Here is a 25,025-nt window from a genome sequence, read left to right on the forward strand (position 1 = left end):
TGAGTGTACATTTTGCACGTGACGTGATATTCGTGTAGCTATAGGCTGCGTCACCCACCTTTTGTTTCCTCCCCATGTATTTTTATATATAGCGCTGTGGCGAAGATGAAGATGACAATTTTGTTATCCGGGAACCCTTTATTTTCGATTTTATATTAACATCATTGGATTATTGAGATGGGTGATGCCGCCAAATCTAGGCGGTGAAAACTAAGAAAGAATAAATTGCCATCAGTTTAAAGCTAACGGTAATAGCAGCACCCCTACCCCTCTGACAACTAAAATTACCCTAGTAGGAACGTTATGCATCCTTCGTTAATCTAGCTCCTTGAAAGTCCTCTTTAGCTATATTAATGGTGAAATTTAGCTCTATTATGCACATCAGGTTTGGCAACACTGCCAGGATGGCCGTAGGAGGCAAGGAGAAATGCACTAGGCTTATGGGACCATTATTTTTTTCGTTCTCTCGGGAATATCAAACATCCGATGACGTAGAAAAGTACATGGACGGAAAAAGGACACGTTGAACTATGTCATAGTAGTAGGAAAAGTCGAAACTCCCATTTGATGAGCCGTAACTTGAAGTTGAAGTTGATGTCCCATAAGGAATACATGGGATTCGGTAAATACTAATTCATCATATTTTTCAAAAATCGTATAAGGCTTAATAATCAACTTAGGAAACCGCTTCCACTTGCCACATGGGGAGAAATTCATACTCTTCATTTCTGCAGGAGATCTTTTTAGTAGCATTGCTCATTCCGACGATATTGGAATAAATGCATGCCTGGTGCGTAATTGTCCCTCTTCGCCTTAAAACACCAACTCAATCAAAAAACCTTTGAGGGAGATCCCTAGCATTAAAAGATAAGCCATTTTTAGTTTTTAATATTCAAGAACATTACAGTGTTTTGATTTTGTGAAGACAACATATATATATATAATTTGGAGCCATACACTCATAGGGTATCCAACTCTTGAAAATACAGTATGCGGCAAAACAAACAGTACTGAAATCACATCATTGACAATGATTTATTGTACAACATAATGAGACATAAAAAGATGATGTGAAATGAAATGCAATGAGAGTTACAGAGATTTACATCTGTATATAATGTGTTCGAAATGTCCCCCGCCACAGCGCACACATTCCTCATAGCGTGCCTGTAGATTGAGGAACATGTTAGTGAACATGGGTTGCTGCAAGGACACAAACAATGACCGATCTTCTCTTGCAACTCTGGTATAGTGGACAGGGGGGTCATGTGATCGGAAAACGTCTTCTTTCAGCATACCCCATATGTAGACATCGGAAGCCGTGAGATCAGGGGAGTGGGAAGGATAGTGGAAGTCCGTTCCATGGGAAAAAGATTCCCAAACTCTTGTCGCAGAAGTGCAATTGAGACCCCCACAGTGTGCGCAGTGGCTCCGTCTTGTTGCATCCATTGTTGTTGTAAGCAGAGAAAGAGAGAGAGAGAGAGAAAAGAGGAGATGGAGAGAGAGAGAGAGAGAAAGAAGTAACAGCAGATTTCTTGCGTGGCAAAAAGTGTGCAAATCATGCAAGAATGGCTCAATAATCAAGCATCTGTATCGTCCCTGGTTCACAGTTTGTGGATTCCCGTGTTCATCCTCCATGAAATACGGGCCCAATATTCCATGTCCCGACACTGCACACCAAATCGTAACCCGCGCACTATGCAATGCTTACATCTGGCTGTTCAAACCAGAGAAAACGAGTTGTTTGTCGGTTGATGTACCCATCAAGGTGCACATGGCTTTCATCACTAAACCATATGTTCCTCATGAAATCTGTATATTCATATGCCATGGCTAACACTGTGGAGCAGTACAGTAACCGGGCCCGCTCATCTCTTGCATTGAGATGCTGCCCCACTTGAATACGGTATGCAAACCCACCAATGGCCTTGAACATTCGCCGAACAGACCGGTCACTTAATCCAAGTTTCATTGCCGTTCGACGTAGGCTACGCTTTGGCGACCGTACCACTTGATCCAGAACACGTCCATGATTGTCGTTTGTGGTTACTGTCCTTCGGCGCCCAGCCATCCCTTTCCGTTGACACAACACTGATCCAGTACGACGGAACTTCTCGATGACGGACAAGATTATTGTGTTGCTTGGAGCCACCTTGTTGAATCATTCCACGAACCGAGTTTTCACAACCTTCACGCTCGGTTCATTCTGATGCCCAACACCGTATGAGCGGAAGTAGTGCTCGACAATAAACACCTCCTCTGTTGTGAGTCCCATTCTCCTCACGCGAACTGCACACAACGCTAGTCCACACCCAACTGGACACACAGGCACTGCTGCTAGCTGAAACCATTTTGCACCTGCGTGCACTCTGTCCGTGACTTTCGGTACTGTTTGTTTTGCCGCATACTGTATGTACCTTATAATAATATATTTTTATCATTTGAAATATACATTCACTAATAATCGTAAAATTAAAGGGATTTCACATGCTAGTACATTTTACATTTTGATAAGTGTAGCAATATTAGTCTTGGTGTGGGAACAGTTCACTTAGTACACAGTGGTGCACAGCAAACTAAATCAGGTAGATTAATTGACAAGAATTTTATGCAAAAGTAAGAAATGAAACGGCATTTAACAAACTTCTGGTTTCTATGAAAAGCAGCATTTTGAATAAAATAAAATAATGTTACATATCAAATTGGGGTACTTGATTTTGCATCTATTAGGACTTTGGAACTTTGATGAATTAAAGCAATTATCTTCGTAGTTTCCAGTAGTTTGTGTATCACTTTTATTGTTTCTTCCATTGCAAATATATAACCAAAGTATTGTCAACTGAAATTGTTTTAAGAAACATTTAATATCAAAATTGATGCATTTCCTTTCCCATGTCAACCTAACAGTAGGATTTATGCGTCTAAATGCATTTGCATGGAACCATTATTCTGATAGTTTTGGTGCAAGAAAGCAATATTGAACAAACATATTCCAAAAGTATCCTGCAACGTAAGATCAAAAAGAATTATTTTAACGTAACAATATTAACCTATGCCCATCGTTTCCTGTAAACTTGTATTGTGAATGAACAACAGGCTATAATCGGACTGTGTCTCTTGTGTGTGTGGGTTGTAACAACCTCTTTCAAATTCCAACCGCTAGGTGTCACATTTTCTTCGTTCCTGATTTTTACTTGTCGAATTAGGAGCCACTTTTGTTATACTCTTGAAAATAGCATTGAGTATCTTATATACACATTGTGTAAATTTTGTACGAGGATTCTGCTTTGTATTTCACATTTAGTGACAATTTCAATCCCAAGAAGTAGTTTTATGGTTATTTTTCATCAAATTATTTCTGTATTATGTATAAATGTGTTTTCAGTAACTTTTATTACAGTGTTTTTTGTTTTTTTTTTACTTTCAAAAATTGTTACGGAAAAAATCATAACTCTGAGAAAATTTATGTAAAATGTAATATATTATATATTTGTGGAAAGAGGACGTGTTGTAGATTTCAGAAGAAAATAAAAAAAATTAATAGTAACATTACACAAAAATATATTTTCTATGATTTTTTAAAAACCAGGGGGGAAAAAAGTCTCCTGGGAAAAATACTCTGTATCTTCATGTTTGTCTGGAAAGGGTTAAATATCCTTTGTGCATCTTGTAACCTTGTGAATTGTTTACTGACGAAAGCTACCATGGATGAAATTCATTCCCCACATTAACAGCTAGTTGTAGCATTCCTTGTACTTAATATTTATAGTGAAGCATTGTTGGGTAAACCCTAAGTAAGTTCATGCCCAAATAATTTTTGTGTACCATTCCTCACCATACATACAGTACATCTGTTTTGAAACTGCTTTTGCTTTTTATGTTGTAAAATTAGCACAATAGAATATATTTTTCCTTAAGATCACTTCAGTTTTTTTAACAAGTTCAGTTTAAAGCAGGGTCATTCCATAACGGTTATATCATTTATCATGTGATAATGGTACTTAATTTAATGCTTAATAGATGGCCATTTTTTCCCCTTAAGTGTATACTGCAAATAGTTTAAAGATTGCTTCCCTATGAAATCTAATCAGAACATGTGCAACATCTTACGATTTTGGAAATACAAGGTGTCTAAATTGAAACACCCTAATGGCAACTGTCTGTAACTCCACATGTATTTGATGTATCCAAATGAATATACATAGTCATAAAGTTTCTGTGAGAAAAGTAGCAATTAGTACATTTAGTACACTTCTACATGCACCCCACATATATATACTTTTAATGCTTTTTGAGTATTGGTTGCCATTTTCACCACCTGGAATAAAAACAAAACAATGTCACCTTCCTTTCTTGTAGCTATTTCAAATATTCACAATTATGCTACCGTCTACCACCTGGCATATGAAACAAAATGGTCTCATATGTTCATTATAAAAATTTCAAATTTGGGCATTCCAATCTGGACACCCTGTATATTTTCACCTTAAAAATAAACACTGCTTTTTTATATTTATTAATAGAAATCTTGTAGCTACATGGTTTTTCAATTCTTGATTCAAAGCTATCCCTGAACATTTAAATTCAGTATACACCCTACATAAAAAGTACGTACAGAGAAAGTGAAAATTAATTGAGGAACTTATTTGCATGAAATTTTTATTTAACCACTTCAAGCTTTAATTAATAATCTGATTTTCTGAAAAGAAATTTAAATATTAACAACGGCTAGATATTTTTTTCATGTAAAAGTTTAAGTTTTCTCAAATAATTAGTAAAGCATATGCACTGAGCTAATTTTGTAAATTTTGACATATCCATATGAAAGTTGTTTTTTTAAAGAAGTTAAAGCCAAGGAAACAAGCCACAGAGGAAAAAGTGTGTGTTAATAAATTCTTGAAGTAGATCAGTATAATTAGATAGAAATATTCCATAAGAAACATTCCATTTTGTGGTTTTGTCTAAATCCCATAGTGAAATTTAAAGACGTATTTCACAAATCAAGATTCAAGAAAAGTACATGGGTCAGTCAAAAAGTTAGTTGCACAGCATGAGAAAACAAACCGGGAGCGAACTTTCACGAAACTTTTATTTGCACATAAAAGTTCCATACAAAGACTACTTTTCAACGTAATCACCTCCTGTATTTAAACATTTGTCAAGGCATGTCACAAGTTTGTCTATGCCTGCTGCGAAGAAGTCATGTCCAACGTCCTATAACCATTGACGGGTTGCAGCTTACACCTTTCATTCCGAGTGATATCGTCGCTTTGCAAGTCCTTCTTTCATTGGTCCGAAAACATGAAAATCACAAGGTGCAAGATCTGGGCTATAAGGGGGGTGGGTGATCCCACACTTCCCACCGAAACTTGCTCAGAAGATCCGACGTTATTCTTTCCGTATGCGGTCTCACATTGTTGTGCAGGAGCACAATGCCTTTCGAAAGTTTACCTGGCCGTCGATCTTTAAGTGCTTTTCACAATCGTTTTAAGGTTTCGCAATAAGACTGTGCATTAATCGTGCCACCTTTCGGCATGAATTCAGTACACACTACACCTTGTCTGTCGAAAAACAGTGTCAGCATTACCTTCCCCGCAGATGGAACTGCGTTCTATTTCAGGTGAGAAGTGATGAACCCATGACTCGTCTCCGGTTACAATTTTGTCCACAAGCTCCTGTCCTTCATGTTGATAATGTTTCAAAATGCATGAGCACTGTCTAAATGCTTCCCTTTGTGTTCATCCGTCAATAGCCAAGGCACCCATCGTGCACAAACTTTACAGAATTAGAGATGCTCGGCAATGATTGTATGCACACTTCCATGTGAAATACCAAGTTCATTTGCAATTTAGTCTATTGTTACGCGTCTGTTTGCAAGAATGAGTTCATTCGATCTCTGCATTTGTCGAAGTTGATGGTCTTCCCTCACGGTAAGCGTCGTCGATATCTTTACGTTCGTTCTCAATCATGGTGCACCACTTTGCGATAGCTTGACGTGATATTGCATTTTCACCATACACTTCATGCACCTGTCGATAAATTTCTGTGCAGTTACACCCTCTTGCCCACAAAAACCGAATCACTGCACACACTTCCACTTTGGACGCCACCTGCAGCTGCCAAAACATGTTCACGACAAGTTAGCAAGCAACCTCCAACTGCCACCTCAATGCCACTACGTCACGCGCCACAGATACATGTCTGCAGTGTTGCCAACCCATTGCAAGAAAATATCCCTGCACCAGAATTTTTAACGGGGGTGCAAAACTAATTTGTTGACTGACCCACGTATTTATTTTATTATGAAATATTTTTTTTTAAAATAACCTGAGTTCTGGCTGTACACTACACTGTGTATGCTATGTTTGCTCTGCAGCAACAAGTATTTAATCGTGATTACTTAGTACAAGACTGCACAAGACAATGCAATGCATCTTTCCATTTGCCCATAGATCGCATCAACTGAGCTGTTTATAGAAGTACCGAGAATCTACCCTTGCTTACTGATTTTAGATTTTCGTTTGTGGTGTTCTTGTCAAGAAAAGCTTGTTAAATTGTTGTTTTTGGTCAAATGTAAAACCCAAGCAAACTGCATGGCTCAACAGCCCTTTAAGGGCCAAGATTTGCAAAGTGGAGTTTAAATGGGTGACGTGTGATCAGTGCATTGAGTCCCATTTCCGAAGCTATGTGGTTTTCAAGTAGCTCCCCCTCCCCAACTATCATTCAATACATGATGTCATATCATAGCATGCCTGTCAGGAATAGCCCCGTTCGGCGAGCCAGACAACTGCAAGATACATCTGAGAGGAACCACGTGACTACCAATTTCCGGCTTAAGATCATCTTAGCTGAATCGCCGGATGATAAAACAAGTTGCATGCGGTCTGTGGATGAAACTAGTCAATGCAACAACTAGCATACAAGCTGTAAAGGGGAAAATTACGGAGAATAAATGTATTTAGGAAAGATTAAAAGAAGTAGCTGCTACTATTCTCGGAAAAGGGGTAAATATAGTATATCTTCTTTGGTCATATGTTTAATTGAATTTAAGTAATTAAATTCAATTTTGAGTTTATTTTCATATTCAGAGTTCAATCAAAATATTTATTCTGAATAAAAAAAAATGTTACCACGTTGGGTCTCATTATGGATATATACTTAGCATTCATTAAAGTAGATTGTATTGTTCAAATCTTGCGTTGAAGTCACACTCTTCATTCTTTGAAGCAGACGAGATATTCAGTGAACGTGGTCTTGATATAAAACACTCAACTTCTCTCTTCTTACACTTCAAACCAATATTTAAACATTTTCAAAGTATCATTTAGTTATCTGGAATACAAGGAATGTTGTCAGATCGCCAAGTATAACTATAATCATCCCTGTAATGACTTTATCCCAATCCACATATATATCTCCACAGACGCCGCCATCTTGCAAGATCTTGTGCAGACGAAACAAGTCAACTTTTCCTTGACTCCTTAAAAAAATAAAGCCTTTTCACTTTAAAGTAAAATTATATAATAATTAATCAAAGACAGTCTATTCCTCGTCCAACCATTCATACTAGCCCCCAATTAAAATACCAATGATTATGCTACCTTCTCCGGCTGCAAGATGGCTGCAAGCCATCTGAATGGCTGGATACTTTTACTCTGCCAACTTCCGCCAGCCGGATGCTAAAAGTGCAAGATCATCAAGGCGACTTGAAGTTGTCTGGCTCGCCGAACGGATCTAATGTTGTTTCTTTGGCTCGTAAGCATGGCTTTCGGGTGGCATAGTGAACATAGCATATAGCCCTGTGTTGCCAAAGCTTAGAACTGGGATTGGAACATTGTAGTGTCTGTCTTGCTGAATTTTGGGTTTAGTTCATTTCTGTACCATCATTTGTCACTTTAGTGGAAATTGCAAAACATGTGACCATATTCATGATGAAACACTTAGCTACTGAAGCATAAAATATTTGTAAATCCACATTCCTGTTCATTCATTATTTAATTATTGGGGTGCAAATCAATGAGCTTAACAACCAAGTTAGGATTTAAAAAAAAAAAAAAAGTGCATATAACAGTTAGTGGAATCTGGATCACTTGTTGTAAAACATAGAATGCAAATTTATTAGAAGTATATGTGTATGAGAGGTTTACTGTGAAATTTGTGTAACTGGATACGAGGTTGGACTTCTGTATTGATGTGAAATATTGAATAATCTTACTAACATGTATCAGCTATTTTTATGAGTGTGGAGAGGAGATATACATGAGCTTGCAGCAATTATCTGTATACATTACTTGACAATCATGAGGTCCAAGAATTGATTCCATCCTGGAATTGAATGCTGATTAACATGATTGAAAATCGACTCAATCTTGTGAAAAATTTTCAAAAGGATTGTTTTTTTTAAGTGAAATTATTAGAGCGTACGTAGTATATAAACTCGAAAGCACCAGCATATAAGAAATGTTGCTTTAGGTATAGTAATATTCCTACTTCTCATGTTGAAGCAGAAAATTTCACATTCAGAAACTTTATGTTCATATCAGTGAAGCCAAAATACAGTTAGTCTTATGGTCGACTTGGCTGCGGAGCGGGGGGCTGCTGGCAAATGGGATACAACATCCGCATAAGCTCGTACAATTACACGGACAGTTACAATTAAAATGAGCACTTACCTTGTCACAAGAGTTGTTAGAAATAGAAATATTTTCGTCCTGCTTCTACACATTAATCCCATTTTTTATAGGAAATTCTCACACACATCAGTTCCTCTACCGAAATTGCTTCAATTTCTCTCCTCATGTTTTATTTCAATTCTTCTAATGTATGGCATCAGGTTTAAAAGCTTGGTAGCTCACCACGCAGACATCATGGAAATGTCTGTTTTTTTGTGCAAGGCGCTGGAGAGAGTTATTTTTTTAAGGAGTATCCTCCAATCGTGCTCCAACATCGTCTAGTTTCTCCTCAGCTAACACACACTGTTTCACCCTTCGCTTCTTATCAAGAACAGACCCTGTTTCCCTAAATTTGTTTACAAGTTTTCGAACACCGTCTCTGTGTGAACAGGAACATCTGGTAATTCTGCTGCGAAATGCCTTCTAACTTCTCTACAAGAATTCGTAATGAAGTAATAGTTGTACATAAAAATTTGTTTTTTTAAATTGTATGTATAGCATGGCATTATTAGAATGCAGAAAAGCACCAGTAATACGTAAACTAAAACAAAACAATCTAAAACACTTGTTAACACCTTAACACTTCACAAACATGTGCAAACTGGACACCAGCTATCTGGATAATGAAACACTCACGCGTCCAGCAGCAAGTCAGCATACAGCTGTGGATCCAAATGCCAGCAGATGCACTCTCACCGCCGGCACGCTGGCTGCCGCTCCATTGCCAAATCAACCACGAGACTCACTCATTCTCTTTTTTGTGCACTGTATTAACATGACGGGAACATATAAAATGAACCCATCTCATGTCAATAATGGAATAACCTTTCACGGAACCATAATTTTTTGTCGCTACAACAGTATCGCATTGTTAACAAACACAAGTCAATTCTCCAAATGAAATAAACACTCGTTTGTTGTGGCATATTAGAAAATCGTTAACGGAATATTGAGGGTCAGTCTCTTGTCACTGCAGGTGCTAAAGCCAGATGAGGGCAGAAATCGTAATGAGGAGTCTGTTGGTGATATGTTTAGATTGCTGAATCTCTTCACAAAACTCTTGGTGCATCTTCAAAGGGAATAGTGAAAAAGTTGCTCAACTACAAAGAAAATGAGTGACAGAAACCTTGATACATTGGACAAAATTTCAGGTGGGTTTTTGTAACGCTTGATGCATGGACATGAGTAAGGAAACTTTTTTAGTTTCTCCTTTTTTTTTTTTAGCAGATAAGGAAGGGATGTCTGCTCATGCATGAACCCTCTCCTTAGTAGGTTGGAGTAAACATTCTGCTTACATGTGCAAAAGTGTGTAGCACAGTATTGGTTGATAAGGGATGCGTAGTTTTCTTTTGTTTCTCTGTTTGTGCGTTTGTTTGAACCCTCTGTATTGGTAGATCTTCACACAATCTGCTTGTCTTAACAGTAGTTGAGATCTTTGAATGAAAAGTATTGCTATAGTGAGTACAAGTATGCTTGAATAGGTAAAGTAAGATTTATTAGTGTGCTATGTTGCCGATAGTAGAGGTGACTTGTATGTTTCACTGTGAATTTGCGTAATTAATAGCTCTTTTAACCCTGCGTTAGGTGTGTAGGCACCTGGGTGACATCTGTCGCCAAACCCTTTAACTGTCTTTAGAGTGTGAAATACACTGGGAAGGATACTGTGCTTGTATGCTGAACATTCCTTTTGTGCCTTTGTTCTAAGTTCTTCTGTACTTCTAAGTGACATAATATTATAAACCTAACGTCAATGGCATGTTGTCACCCATGCCTGTGAATATGTAACAACCGAAGCAGTGTCATGTTTGCTTTCTTTACTTGTACATGCCTCCGTGTCCTCCTCTCCTTCGTTAAACCACCTCCATGGTGAGTCCCGCACCATGGCCGTGTGGTGTGAGGCATCATGCTTTGGGCTCCGTCTAGGGAACACGCACAGGTTCGAGTCTCGTGGGGGAAGCGTAACAACTTTTCCCCTGAGATTTCAGCCTGTGTACGGGACCAGTGACCACCCACGATTGTGAGGAAATTGGGGAGCTACGAATGAGTAGCATAACCCGGTCATGAAAACCTACAGCGAAGGCTGGGGGTTCTTCGTGCTGACCACACGTCACCCCGTAACAGGTTGGATGATCTCCCACCTTGGCAAGTGGGAGTGAGGCCGGCAGTCGGTAGGTAGGCCCTGGCCATCACAGGCTGTTGGACAGCATCTGAATCTGCTGTATGCTCTGTCTTTTGGCACTTTGACATTTTTCTTGTAGGCACATGGTTGACAAATGCGACTAATGTTAACTGTACAGTATAATACAGGGTAATTATAAAGGATTCATCGGGTTTGAAAGGGCTGCATTAAAAAATATATAATACATACAATAAAGAATGATACATGAAAATAAACACAACTGTCCAAGTTTCAGACATACTTTCACAAATATTCAAAATGTGGCTTCCTTTTGTCACACAACATACATCTATGCGATAGTCTAGTTCGCCCCATATGTTAGACCCTACTAATGGTCGTAAATGCAGCTTTAATGCGATCCAGCAGCTCAACCAAAGTTGTTGGTAGTGGTGGCTTATGTGTCTTTCACATGCCCCCAAAGGAAAAAAAATCACAAACTGTTAGATCGGGAGATCTAGGAGGCCATGGGAGAAGCGCTAAGTTAACTTCTGAATATTGCCCAATCCAATGGCATGGGAGTTCTTCGTTCAGGTAGCGACACACCTCAGTGTGCCAATGGGTCGGTGCCCCATCAAGTTTGAATACAAAGTTATTGGAAAGCTCTTTCACTTGTGGAAACAACCACAACTGCAGCATATCGAGGAATGACATGCATGTCAGGGTGTGAAGAAAAAGGGACCGTACACCTTTGATTTAGACACTGTAGCATGCAGTTGTTCAGTACCCCAGATATGAACATTATGGTGATTAAGCTTGCCACTCAAATGGAATGTTGTCTCGTCACTAAACAGCAGAAGCTCAAGAAAACCATTGTCATCCATAGCATCCTGAATGGAATTACAAAATTCATATCATTTGACAAGGTCGTCCGGTTGTAACATTTGCAATAACTGTATGCGGTAATTTCAGTTGCAATCGGGTTTGCAAAATCTTCCAGACAGTTGGCTGCGGAATATGAAGTTCCCGACTGGCGTGGTACGTTGACTTCTGTGGGCTTCGCACAAAACTCACCCTAACTCACTCCACTGTTTCATCAGAAATGCTTGGACATCCTGTGCTTTTACCTTGACACAGGCATCCAGTTTCCTTAAACTGTGGATGTCATCACAGAAAGCTTTGGTAACCTGGCGGTGCAGTTGCAAACTGTCTCTGGAATGTACACTGTACAGTAACAACGGAAAGACACTTCTCATATTCCAAAACACAGAATGCATTCTGCTGCATAGATGCCATTTTGAAAACTAGGTTTGTGCTGCCATCTGTTGGCAGGTGCCAAGGTTGCAAATATAAGAAATTAGACTTTGAGATGTGTTCTTTCGTTTCATGATAAGCACACACATATTATGTTAGTAGTTTTGAAAATATTTCACTTTAAAACCCGATGAATCATTTATAATTACCCTGTATTGTGTTACAGGCCGCGCTATGAGAGAACCAACTTGAAACCCTTTCGAAAGGCAGTTAGGGTTACATAAAGTCTTGAACCAATCATCTTCGTCTAGTAACCATGGTGAGGGGAAATGCCTGTGGTGTTCTGCATAATAAAACTTATGCCTGACAGCAAAATTTTTCGAAACAGCTGGTAAAGGCAAACCTAACGGCTGCCAGTGGGTAGCAAATGAACGGATCTCAGATTCTCTGTCTCTCCCTGAACTGGGAGCGAAGGGTGCATGTTGATAGCAGAAGGTGTCATTTACGGCTGAGGAAAAATCAGGCATGTGGCAACACTGTTCATTGCATTTGGAAACTCCAACATCCGGAGATGAAAAGGCTGTTTTTATTCTTTGATCGTGTGGGCTTTAGAAGTGCAGCAGAATTTCACAGCTGAGGTGAGAATAAAAATAAAGAGAGAATGTTCAGCTACAGGAAGGCACTCGTGTACATTATAATTCACAGTATTGCAATCTCGCAATGAATATCAGGGGGTGACACTGGTAATCCACACACCTAACAAAGGGTTGAGATAATCTCCTCATTTAAGTTCGGAGCATCATAAGTACAGAAAAACTACATAAATCTATAAGATTTATTTAATGTGCTTACTGGCCCTACTTTGAAGACAATTCATAGTCATTGTTGGCTAGTGAACTGAAATTCTATGTATATGTAAGCTCATGCCACAGGAATATTTTGTATATCAAAACGAAATATTATTTTATTTCTAGTAGATGACCATATTCCCAAAGCTGCATATAAACACTATGAAATCGAACTTCCCCAAAATATGTTGGACTTCAACTATTTCATAGAATAATAATCAAAATTGTAAAAAATATTTTGGATTCATTTCTGCTAGAGATACACCATGAAATTTGTGTTTGAACATCTCACACTCAAGTGCTAACAAATTAGGTCAAATAGAGTATGTGAACAATACCTATTTCTCATTTTTTTTCTTCAAAATTGAATCTGTAATGTTTATCTTAGACTGCTGAGTAGGCCAAAATGATATATGGTAATTTATCTTCGACTTACAAGATACAAGGTGCCATGTTAATTTGTTGATGAGATATTAAACTTACATCTCAAGTGAAATTTTATGTAGGATCTGTCCAAAAATGTGTGTGGATACAATGAGATGACATAAACTAGAATGAACAGTGATGCCAGGTTCAAATCCTGAGCAGGATTGTGTCATGGTTGTATCATCTATTCTATCAGTATCCTCCTGTGTGTGTTGCAGTTAACCTACAGAGGTAGACTGTTGACATGAAATAGAAGTGGAATGATGTAATCTGGTGGCCATAACCAGTCATTTTTGGACCCCACCTAAATTAGTTTTTGTATTGAATTCAAAATATGCGATGCGATAGTGAACTTTACATGGCACCATGGCATCTTCCCTTATTGGTATCCTTTTAAGTCATGTTCTTTCCCTGGCTTGAAATATTGTAAAAGAAGTTTTAATAAAGAGGACATATGTGACTATATGTCTATTCTTCTACTTACTTGTGTCAATGTTCTTAAAGGTTCGCATAACCACTTTTTGTAGATGCAAAATAAACTAACACAGTTATTTATAGTGGCTTTTATTTGGCTTTATCTGCGACGTGTCGTTCTGGTTTCCCAGATTTTCGCAGATAAAATCAAATAAAAACCACTAAACTGAACCGTGTTAGATTATTTTGCACATGCTTGTATGAGTATACTATTCATTTCATGATTGTTCAAAATAATTTGCTCACAGGTTTCCGAGGACAACCTACATCCTGGAGGAAATATGCCTACAGATCTTGGTGCTATCAGTTTCTTTCTATTGATAAAAGATGCAACAATAAACCTTCCTACCACCCTGAAAAACATGTCACCCAAATTTCACCACAGAAATTCATGTTGTAAATGGTTGAAAATACGTAGAAAAATGTTGAAGCAAAATTGTCTACAATAAATAGTCACTATAATTATAATGTGAGGTGTAAGGGATGACCTTTTCAGAAGTCACTCAAGTCATCCTCACTTCCACATAGTACACCTTGAACTGCATTTCTGCAGACTAATGAAGGTGTGGCACCCAGACCCCCAGCCAGTATATTACTCTATGGGGTAGGTGTTTGTTGGGTTTATATTATGTTTCAGATAGTCCATTCATCAATTTCATCCTAGCACTATTCATTCGTATTACCAAAAGTAGCAGAAAAATAATGTAAAATAATCAAATCAATCAATTATAGTTATCGGATTTCTATACCCAATTCACTTTTTTTTTTGAAATACCTTACCACTTTGTTAATAAAAGAGTCCTGAGTTTGATAACTGATGGAGGCACATAGTGGTTCAGATCTCATTTTAAACTGTAGATGCAGTCCAGATTAGCCTTCCTGTACATAAAGTGGACTTAAAAACAAATTCAACTACAGTAAAACCTCATTAATCCAGACTAATGGGGGGGGGATAAGTTGACCAGTTTAACGAAAGTCCGGATTAACTGAAATAACCTAAAAGAACAGTAGAAAGTGCATTAAAACTCAGTTTATAGCAACAAAACACGTTTATTATGGTGTATTTAAAGGGCATAAGCGTAAATACACTATACAGTACAGTACAAAGTCTGTGGGAAACAGAATTTCATCAGTGGTTGACTGCCTTTTCTTTGGGAAGTTCTCTTGTTGACTTCTAGCCACATTTAAAACCTTGCATTCTGCTTTTTTCTTCTTTTATTTTTGCCTGTCAGATTAAGCGAAGTTTGGCTTATCAGGCTCCGGATTAACAAGGTTTTACTGTACCTTCCAATTTGCCCTCGCGATTCAATACTGAGATTCTTGGATTTGATCTGGAGTGAACTCCACACAACTCGAATCTTCATTGTTTATTGATTTACTTTATTTTACTTTGCTTTTTGTGTCAGTTTTGACAAATTTGCGAAGATTGGGATGAGTGACGAAATTGCTAAATGGACACACAAACATCCATGGCCAGGCCGGGATTCAAACCCAGAACCCCTAGCGTCGTAGCACAATGTGTTAACCACTCTGCCATGTGTGCCAGCACATGTTGAATCAAAGGGGAGTATATTATGTATGCCACTACATGGGAAGTCATGTTAATAATATAGTGTAAGATGGTCGATGTGTCCATATGAAAGAAAATATTACTTGTTTCCGGGTAATTTCACCAAATTTTCACTAATTTTGTTTTGTGAGAAACTGAGGCTTAAAGGGTGCTACGACACAACATCCATCAGTCATCATGATGTTTTAATAAAATTCACCAGAGTATCACTTAAAAGATTTTCAGAACATGAATTTTGCTCCTGGCATCGAAGTTAATGTCCAGGAAGTGCTATTTGGATTGTACGTTTAGGAAATTAATATTACTTGTTAGTGTCCTAAGTGCAGTGGCTTTTTATTTCTCGTTTTTGTCGTTTCAGATTTAAAAGCTTTTGAGAGGAGGTTAACAGAGGTAATAGCCTGTTTGCAGCCAGCAACGACCAGATGGAGAAGTAAGTATCTTCTGAATTTGCAATAAATCTTTGTATGACATTACCCGTGATTTTTTTTTTTTTTGCTTTATTACAATGTTCTCATTAATGTTGGTTGCAAAACCTAAAGTTGCATTGTCTGTTACTTTTTTCAGTAGTTAGTGGGTAATATATAGGCAACCTTATTGACAATAATTGAATAATACTTCTATTGCCTATGTCAGTGGTTCCCGAAGTGTGCACCGCAGCACCCTGGGGTGCCGTGGTTGGCTTACAGAGGCACCACGAAATGTTCCAATATTTTCACTGAGATTGTACTTATTCCAAATATGTGCTTATTTAGTACTTTTTACATATAAAATGTTTCTGAATTTGGAATATGTGTTTACTTTTTAACTTAAGGCAAAGAACCTAACCACACTAACTGAGCTTTGCAAGATTTAGATAGGCCTACATTCTGACTTGGGTGCTGCAGAAAAATCTTGAAACACTGATTGTGCCGTGAAATGAAAAAGTTTGGGAACCACTGGCCGAAGTATTGGACCATCAAGAGCTAAAGTATACTGTACTAGCTCAGACATTTTCTGACTAAGTATACCACTTTTGCTACTAACTCTACAGTAAAATGTTCTAAACCAAATTCCGTACAATTATTATTATTGCTTTATTTTGAATTCTGCACACAGCCTTCTACAGCATTGTAAGTAATATAACACTATCAGCATGCAATTATTTTAGTAAACAGAACCAATGAATATCAAACTTCTATGTTAGAAATTCTTGACATTATGTAGGTGTTCTTCTCCTGTGGTCCACGGGCCATCAGGGGCTGGAAGAAATGTTACAAACCTTCATACTTGTCGCAAAGGTTCAAGGCTGTCAGTTTATTAATCTGATTTAAAAGTCAAATACATTCCGTGGTTTGTGATCCAAAACTTCTAGGCCCACTTACAAGAATACTTTTTCTGGAACTAAGAAAGGGAGCTTCGAAGGTATTGATACCTTGTAATGACATGTGAGAAAAACATGTTTTTACTCTCATTACAAATCATTTGGTAAACCACAGAGCTAGAACTCAGAATAAAGTTTAAGCTATAAAGCCTCATAATATGAGACTTGTAAATGAAATGTAGTAGCACCATTCCTCTTGTTAAAGTAACATTACTACATCAGTCACTGTTCAGTATTATTATTATTACAATGCAATTCTAATGATGTATTCTTGGTTACGAACTTCAAACAAATATTTAATGCACTTCAAATACTGAATTATGTCATGGGGGTCTGCGGAAACGAAATTTTAAGAACCACTGGGCTAAAGGATAAGTATTTCATTGTCAGTATTTGAAGTTTGTCGTTCTGTCGGCTTGCCCTGCCTTTTTGTTCGTGGAGATGTGTAATTGCTTCCTTAACTATTTTTCCTAATTTTTCAGTACTGCTGGCTGTGATGTCTATATGCACTGCTGTTGGAGCATGGCATTGGTTGACTGACCCTGAAACTTCTGCTGTCTCGTTCACGCAGTCTCTCTGGAATCATCCATTCTTTGCTATCTCAAGTATTATTTTAGGTAAGAATAGTGTTTACAATACACCTATGTACATACTGGGAAATGCAAGTAATATCACAGAAATAGTATAGGCCAGTAGGTTTTGAAAGTTGAGCAGGCAGTTGGATGTCAGGTTTGGAAACAGCATTAAGAATGTAGAAATTAATGTCAACAGATAAAGATGAAAAGCAGTACTTACAAAAGATGCACAATACTGAGATGAAGTTAACCCAATAAAAAATTCATGCAACTTTTTTTTGTGACTGCAAATTTCACACTTTGATGGTAAAAATAAGCTATCCCCCCCCCCCCCTGACATTGACAGCAATTGAAAATATTTTAATTTTTATTTCTTTTCTAGTACCAGTGTGTGAAGTAATTGGGGGACATATCCCCCCTCATCACAGTCAAATATCCATGGTAACAATAGTAAAATGTCATAATTTCAAATGCACTGAAAAAGGTGCACTGCAAATAACGTTATTGATGTATAAATCTTAATACATGAAGCACAGAAATTGAAACACTTTATTGAAATACATTTTCCTTTGTTGTGTACGCTGTGTACATCAATATTATGTAAAAATTATGGATGGGCCTGATTAATTTGTGTGTGTTGGTTTATTGCTAAAATTACCCATCATTTTATCGATCTGATATATCTATAAATAGCTTATAATTTAGGGCTTCTCTTCTCCGACCCCCTCCCCCATACATGCACACATATAAGCTGCCATCTCAGTGACTGTCGTAAGCAGGATTTGCCGTTTCTATGGAGTTTTCAGGTTATGTTTAAAAATATATATTTCAAAAATGAAATAACATTGTTTTCTTGGCAGTAATGTGTCTGAATATTCAGTTTGTATTGTTTTAATTTAGTGGATCGGAAACTATTAATATTGTTTTATTTATTGTAACGCTATGGGGGCAGCTAGTGCAAAAACTGCTCATTACATTATTACAAAAATGTCTTCATTATCAGAATAGACAGTGTTCACATTTATGTGTACATAGTTAAAGGTTCAATAATGAAGTTCTCATATCTTTCAAATGATTAAACTAATAGCTAAAATATTGAGTTCTAAGATATTTGAAAAGAGTTTGATTGATTGATTTAAAATAGTTGGGTGTGTCGGCACTTTAGGCCATTTTGCACCTTTCAGTGTATACAGGGAAGTATCCCCTTATCTAAAATTCTTAAAATTTTAAAACAAGGGATGTAAGAAGACCCTTGAGAGAGGTTAAAAGCATTAGGTTGTAAAGGGACCTGCAGAAGACAAACACAACACATTAAGAATAAATTTAAAATGTCCTCACAGACAGTGGAAGAGACTAGCTCTTTGTAAGAAGCTAAAAATATTTGTTAATAAACTGTTGTCATCTCCCAACAAGGATGACAAACAGTTGAGAAGATGAAAAGTCTGCCTTTGATTCTAAGCTTCCTGAATGGTGTAATGATTAACGCTCTTACCTTTGTAATTACAGTTTCCAAGGTTAGATTCCCAGAGAATGCACATTTCGGTGTACGTATTCAACTTTAAACTGTATGCCCAGCCCCAATTAACCTATCAGCCTCCCCGATGACGTAGTGGTAGCGTCGTCACTTTGTAATCAAGGGGTCCCAGGTTTGATACCTGGTGGAGGCACAGTAGTTCGGATCCCACTTTAAACTGTAGGTCCAGTCCCAATTAGCCTTTCTGTGTATAAAGTGGACTTAAAACACCAATTCAATCAATCAACCAATTAACCTATCTGACCATTTGTTTGTCATCCGCCATATTGAATTGAATCCACATCATTTTATTTCACTCACATGCAATACCATTGCAGTCTATCGAGATTTCTAGCTGCAAAATGAATTTTATGTAAATGATTCTAAATTTACTTCAGTTATCATGGTCACGAAACTAGCATAATTATGTGTATCAATTTTAATATCCTTTTGTGAATCTCCTGATCAGAAATGTGTAGTATGTATGTGTCTAAATATGTATTTTTATTTTTTGGGCGTAGTCTTCATTGTTTTTTTATTTTGTCTTTGTGTTAATTTTTTTGTACTTTTTTTTTGTAATTTGATTTATGTTCACGAGTTATATGTATAAACTGGGTTAGAACAGTCACAGACTGAACCTCGCCATTCAATATAGAAAATTTGAATTAGAATTTAAATAGATGACTTGATGAATATTTAAGAAATGTATTCAAGTGTAAAATTTGCGAGTCGTTTTGTAGTGTTTTCATTCATTCATATTTTTTCTAATCATTGTTAATAATGTTATATCTTCTACAAAGTTTTGATCTGTACTGTACAAACAGGGTGTTTTAAAAGTCCTGCAGGAATCTAAAAACCTATAACTAAGTAATATGTTTATTACAACAAAATATTGTTTGTTACACAGAGGAAACTTTAAAATTAATGTTTTTATGTGGTTTGGCTCATCGCCAGATCTCCAGCTGGACACTATTCACGTCCAAACACTCTTGCAATCTTGGATTGAATCCGATCTGATGGTGCTCATCTGGAATGTTGTGAATCACATCACATATCTTGAACTTCAGGTCATCAAGATCTGTCGGTTTCTGTGCATACACCTGAGTCTTGACACGTCCCCACAGCCAGTAATCACAAGGTGTAAGGTCTGGTGACCTTGCAGGCAAAGGTATGGGTCCTCTGATGATGCCTAACGAATGCCTGTAACATGTTCAGGTAGCTGGTGCCGTTAACCGTGTCCTCCTCCTCGAACAAGGATGGATCAAATGAGGTGGTCCGTGGAAACTTGCGCACCACACACTGACCTTGGTACTATCGCGCTTATGGGGGTCTAACTCATGTGGATTCTCCATCCCCCAATTTCGGCAATGGTGTGTATTCACTTTCCCGAAACATGGAATGTGGCCTCATCAGAGAAAAGAATGAAGACTGAATCCCCACCATCACCATTTAATCGGGTTAACATTAATTCACAAAATTCCTTCCTCATGTTACAGTCCTCTTCTATCAGATCGTGCACAAATGTCAACTTATAGGGCCTGGCTTTCACTTTCTTGCATAAGATAATGTGTAACGTAGACTTTGCCACTCCCAGTTCCAAGGATCTTCGTTTAAGAGATTTCATTGAACTCCGTTGCACGCTCCCCTGCACTGCATCGTCACTCGTTCTTGGCCTCCCACTACATGGCAAATCTGCTAAGCTTCACATAGCCTTAAACTTTTCATATCATATCTGGATACTTGTCTCTGCTGGAGGTTTTTTTCCAAATGTTTGGAACCTTGTCCACACCAAAACACAAGATTTTAACTCAGCAAGCCATAACACACACTGAAATTTTCCCTACATTGACACCACCTTGGAATCGCGTGATCGCCTTCACACACGTCATTCAGCAATGTGGGTAGAACAAAATTTTAAATTTTCCTCTGTGTAAAGAAGCAATATTTCGTTGTAATAAACTTATTACTTTGAAGTTAGCATTTTAGAATCCTACAGGACTTTTAAAAATATAAAGGTATAATATAACGGTAATTTTATCAATTCAAAGTGCACTGATTAATAATTTCTTTTCTTTGCAGTTGTGTTATTTATTATGGGTATACACAAGCGTGTGATAGCGCCGTCAATAATAACTGCTCGGACAAGATTAGTGCTTGCAGATTTTAACATGTCATGTGACGATACAGGAAAACTGATACTAAAACCTCGGCCCACCGCAACTTGACAGCTACACTGTAGCATATCAGTTATGGCTTTTTCTGCTTGTAGCAGCAGCTGCCAGGGGGATGTGTTGTGTGTGGAAAGTGTTACAGCTTAATAAAGAGAAAGTGTAGTGACAATGCCATTCTTCGTTATCTTTCCAGAAGAGAAGAACTCATCATTTGTTCAGTGTAAGTGTAAATAGGGATCCCCAATGTACAAAATGTAAAGTTACATTTTTTAATGCTGTATACGTACTACCGAAGTATGGGTGGATGAGTAAAAGGAATTTTGTTGAATAGTTTTGTGTGTATGTGCAAGATTCTCAGTGAACAACTTCAAAGCAAAAAATGTGTAACTTGATATCATTGTTAATTTTCATAAATTTAATGTATTGTAATGCATTGATTTGTTTATTTCACTTACAACAACGAATGATAATAATGAAGTTGCATTTGTACTTATGTTAGTGTAAACGAGTGCATGTTGAAATATACCTTTTCCTTTCTATTATCTGTATTATTTTAGTACTGAAAAAATAAAATAAAACATGTCAATGTTTCCCATTCATTCAGGAAACTAGAGTAGTTTTGTATATGATTTTAATGGTAGTATGATATGATTTTCAACATTTGAATTTGTCATACGAACACGAAAGAAAATACTGCTCTACCTTTTCAAAATCTATTCAAATCTCTTTACATTAAATTTTGTGTTCAGTAAAATATATTTGCATTGTGGCTTTCGAGTAAATCATGTATAATTTGGTTAAATGGCTGCTAAACCTGGTCACGGAGCAACTCGTGATGTATTTTGGCTGCTTGTTGCAGTGGTTCTCAACCTTTGTGAGACCACAACCCAGTAAATTTATTTCTTACAAGTCGATGCCCTGATCCCAACAATTTCACTCATAAATACATTTCTGATCTTTGAAGTTTATGTGTAAATTAATATGCACCCTCAATGAATAATAAATATTAATATATCAACTATGGCATAATCATAAAGAGTTCAATTATGTAGACTTGCTGTCAAATATAAAATTAGATTTAAATTAGTCGTCAACCCCTAGGTTTAACAGACCTTTTGCAGCCCGGTGGTTGAGAAACACTGGCACTATAACTGAAGCATAAGCAAATAAGATTGGCTGCAAATGGCAAACAAATCTATTTAAAAAATCTGGACTTGACCTACAGTTTGGAATGAGATCTGAAGCACTCTGCCTCCACTGAGGATTGAACCTCAGACCCCTTCTTATTACAAGGCAACAGCATTACTTTATTCCACTACAGAGCCCTAATCATGATTATAAAAGGAACCTATCAAAAAACCTGCCTTTTTCCAACAGCAGTACTTACAATTTGTTCTCTCTGATTTACAGGCTAAATTATAAATTAAATCTTAATCTCTGATGAAGTAGCAAACAATATTTTTAAGTATAGAGAACATTCATACAGGAGCTTTCAGACTGTGGTCACAGATGACAAGTGACACAGTCTCCTTTTACTATAAAGCAAACATTCGCCATGCATGCAAGAACAACAGACCGAAGTGGCACGATGAAAACAGTTCAGTCTGAGCAACATGCAAGTCACATGTGTAGCTCGTGGTCACGGTACGGTTCAAAAGGTTGAATGAATTATTGAGGTCTGCTTACAAGCAACACATGCCACTTGTTGCTTCGGTCTGAAAGTTCCCTGAGAAAATGGTACAGGCCAAGTGACACTTGCAGCTTATGTTGCTTTGGTTCAAAACGTTGCATTTACGAAAAACTAAATATGCTGACCCAGGCAGTAATTTATTTTATTAAAAACATAAACTAAACGTAACGTTTCAACCTTCTAGCAAGGTCTTCTTCAGACTCTGTATCAAGTACAAAAGTAACAAGAGAGAAAGAGGAGAGGAGAAGGGAGAAAAATGAAGGGAAAAGAGCGTGATAAAAAGTCCAGCCACATTCTATATGGAAGTACTTATGTTTAGCCTTTTAGGTGAAAGTACAGTTGGCAAGTGAAAGCCACCTGCTAGAAAGTTCCAAACAACTTTCTAATAGTCTGGAGGGAGTAATTTTTGTGTATATATAATGCCCCCTTTTTTTGTATGTTGTTACTTTTGTACTTTATGCAGAGTCTGAAGAAGACCTTGCTAGAAGGTTGAAACGTTACATTTAGTTTATGTTTTTAATAAAAATAAATTACTGCCTTGGTCAGCATATTTAGTTTTTCATAATCATGGAAACAAGGCTTAATGGTGTTATAGTTGCATTTACTTCTAATGGTTGGTTGCCAAGAGTCATGTGTCGCTTTGGTCTCAAAGCTCCATTAAACATATATATACACATTCACGTATTTGAACAATTGTTAATGCAGGAACATACCTCTAGATACATATTCTGGGAAAGAATCGTTTCGTTGTGACATAGTTTTTTTTTTTTTTTTTTTTTTTTTTTTTTTTTTTTTTTTTTTTTTTTTAAGCCACGATCTTACATCTGACACGTCATGTATTTAGCTGGCAACAGTGCAAACGATCGCCATCATTTGTTCTATTTCCACAACGGTTGCTACGCGAGTGGTGCGTTTTGTGTTACGGAGTTTGTGATATTGTGTGTTTGTTATCAAAGCTTTTTGTGACATTTACTGTTGTTCGTACAACAATGGACAAATTTATTATTCGAAGTAAGCGCCTGAAATCGGAAGCTTTAAGCGAATGCAGCACAGCCACAGATTGTCTCGATGAAGATAAGGTACCTGCTTCAACTGCACCAGCTGAATCGGAAACATGTCCTCCCACTCCAAGTTCATCTACAAAAGAAGTCGAGAGTTTCATCACTTCAGATTTAGGCAGTTAAAGCGAAGGGCCTAAACAGCTGTTTCTTTCCAGATTTCCAGGTAGTGTTTTCGGTAACCAGAATAGGTGTTTTAATGAAGTATGGTACAAAAGTTTCCGGTGGATTGAGTACAGTTAATCACGATGCAGCCTTTTGTTTTCCCTGTAGACATTTCGTAGGCCAGTCAGGTAAGGCATTTACCAGTATTGGTGTTCGTAACTGGAAAAAGGCTATAGACAAATTTAAAGATCACGAGAAATTTGCTTCTCATGTAATAGCAACTGAAAAATGGCTGACGTTCCAAAGTACAGGAAAATTGGGGACCGTAGTTAATCGTTTGACAAATGCCAGTGTGAATGAAATAAAAAAAAAACACCGTTCTTATCTTATCGCGTTGTTGAAGTGTTATTGCTCACAGGTAGGCAGTGCATAGCACAAAGAGGCCATGATGAAAGTGAAGAAAGTTTCAATCAAGGAAATGTGCGTGAAATTCTGAAGACATTAGGGAAGTTTGATACTGATTTTAGTGTAACATTTCAAAACGTTATGCCAAAGAATACCACGTATCTTTCTCCAGACTCCCAGAACGTTCTGCTGGAATGTAGTGCAGCTTTGCTGGGAAAAATGAGGTAAATAAAAATGGCTATTTTGCAGTTATTGCAGACGATACAAGGGACATAGGTAAGGTTGAACAAATGAGCGTGTGTCTTCGCTATTTTATTTATAACAAACTTAATGAGAGGTTTTTGTGTTTTTTGAATGTTAAAGATTTAAGTGCAATGGGACTAAAGGCACGACTTTGTGAAAAGCTGTCTGAATATGATACAAAAAATGCAATATGTGTTGGTCAGGGCTATGATGGTGCCGCTGTCATGAGTGGCCAAAATAGTGGTGTTCAACGGCTATTTAGGGAAGAACATCCCTTTGCACTATATGTTCATTGCTATGCTCACAGGTTAAATTTGGTTCTAGTTAACATTTGTACAGATATTCCTGAAGTTGGAAATTTTTTTGATATCCTCAAGTGCTTGTATACCTACTTTTCTACATCCAGAATAGCTCATACAGGGTTTGTAGAAATACAGACAGAGTTAAATGTTCGTGCAGAACTGAAAAATGTAAGTAGCACTAGATGGGCTTGCCAAATAAGGTCTCTACTTGCGGTGAGAAAAACTTATGATGCTCTTTTGAAA

The 25,025-nt window shown here is 37.4% G+C and overlaps 1 protein-coding gene across 2 annotated transcripts in view; it reads left to right on the forward strand.

Moving 5' to 3' along the window:
* Cnep1r2 (CTD nuclear envelope phosphatase 1 regulatory subunit 2) overlaps nt 1-21,518 on the forward strand; it is a 30,772-nt gene extending 9,254 nt beyond the window's left edge. The window contains exons 2-5 of one of the 2 annotated variants that reach the window (XM_083129461.1): nt 9,649-9,823; nt 15,719-15,790; nt 17,203-17,337; nt 20,888-21,518. In XM_083129461.1, the coding sequence (XP_082985587.1) occupies nt 9,784-9,823; nt 15,719-15,790; nt 17,203-17,337; nt 20,888-21,033 (393 nt within the window). In that variant the 5' untranslated portion in view covers nt 9,649-9,783 and the 3' untranslated portion in view covers nt 21,034-21,518. The remainder of the gene's footprint in view (nt 1-9,648; nt 9,824-15,718; nt 15,791-17,202; nt 17,338-20,887) is intronic. The other variant, XM_083129462.1, reaches the window with a different exon arrangement.
* Nucleotides 21,519-25,025: the final 3,507 nt, after the last annotated feature.

The sequence above is a fragment of the Lepisma saccharinum genome, chromosome 1 (assembly GCF_977018435.1).
Source record: "Lepisma saccharinum chromosome 1, izLepSacc3.1, whole genome shotgun sequence".
Classification (NCBI taxonomy): Eukaryota; Metazoa; Arthropoda; class Insecta; order Zygentoma; family Lepismatidae; genus Lepisma; species Lepisma saccharinum.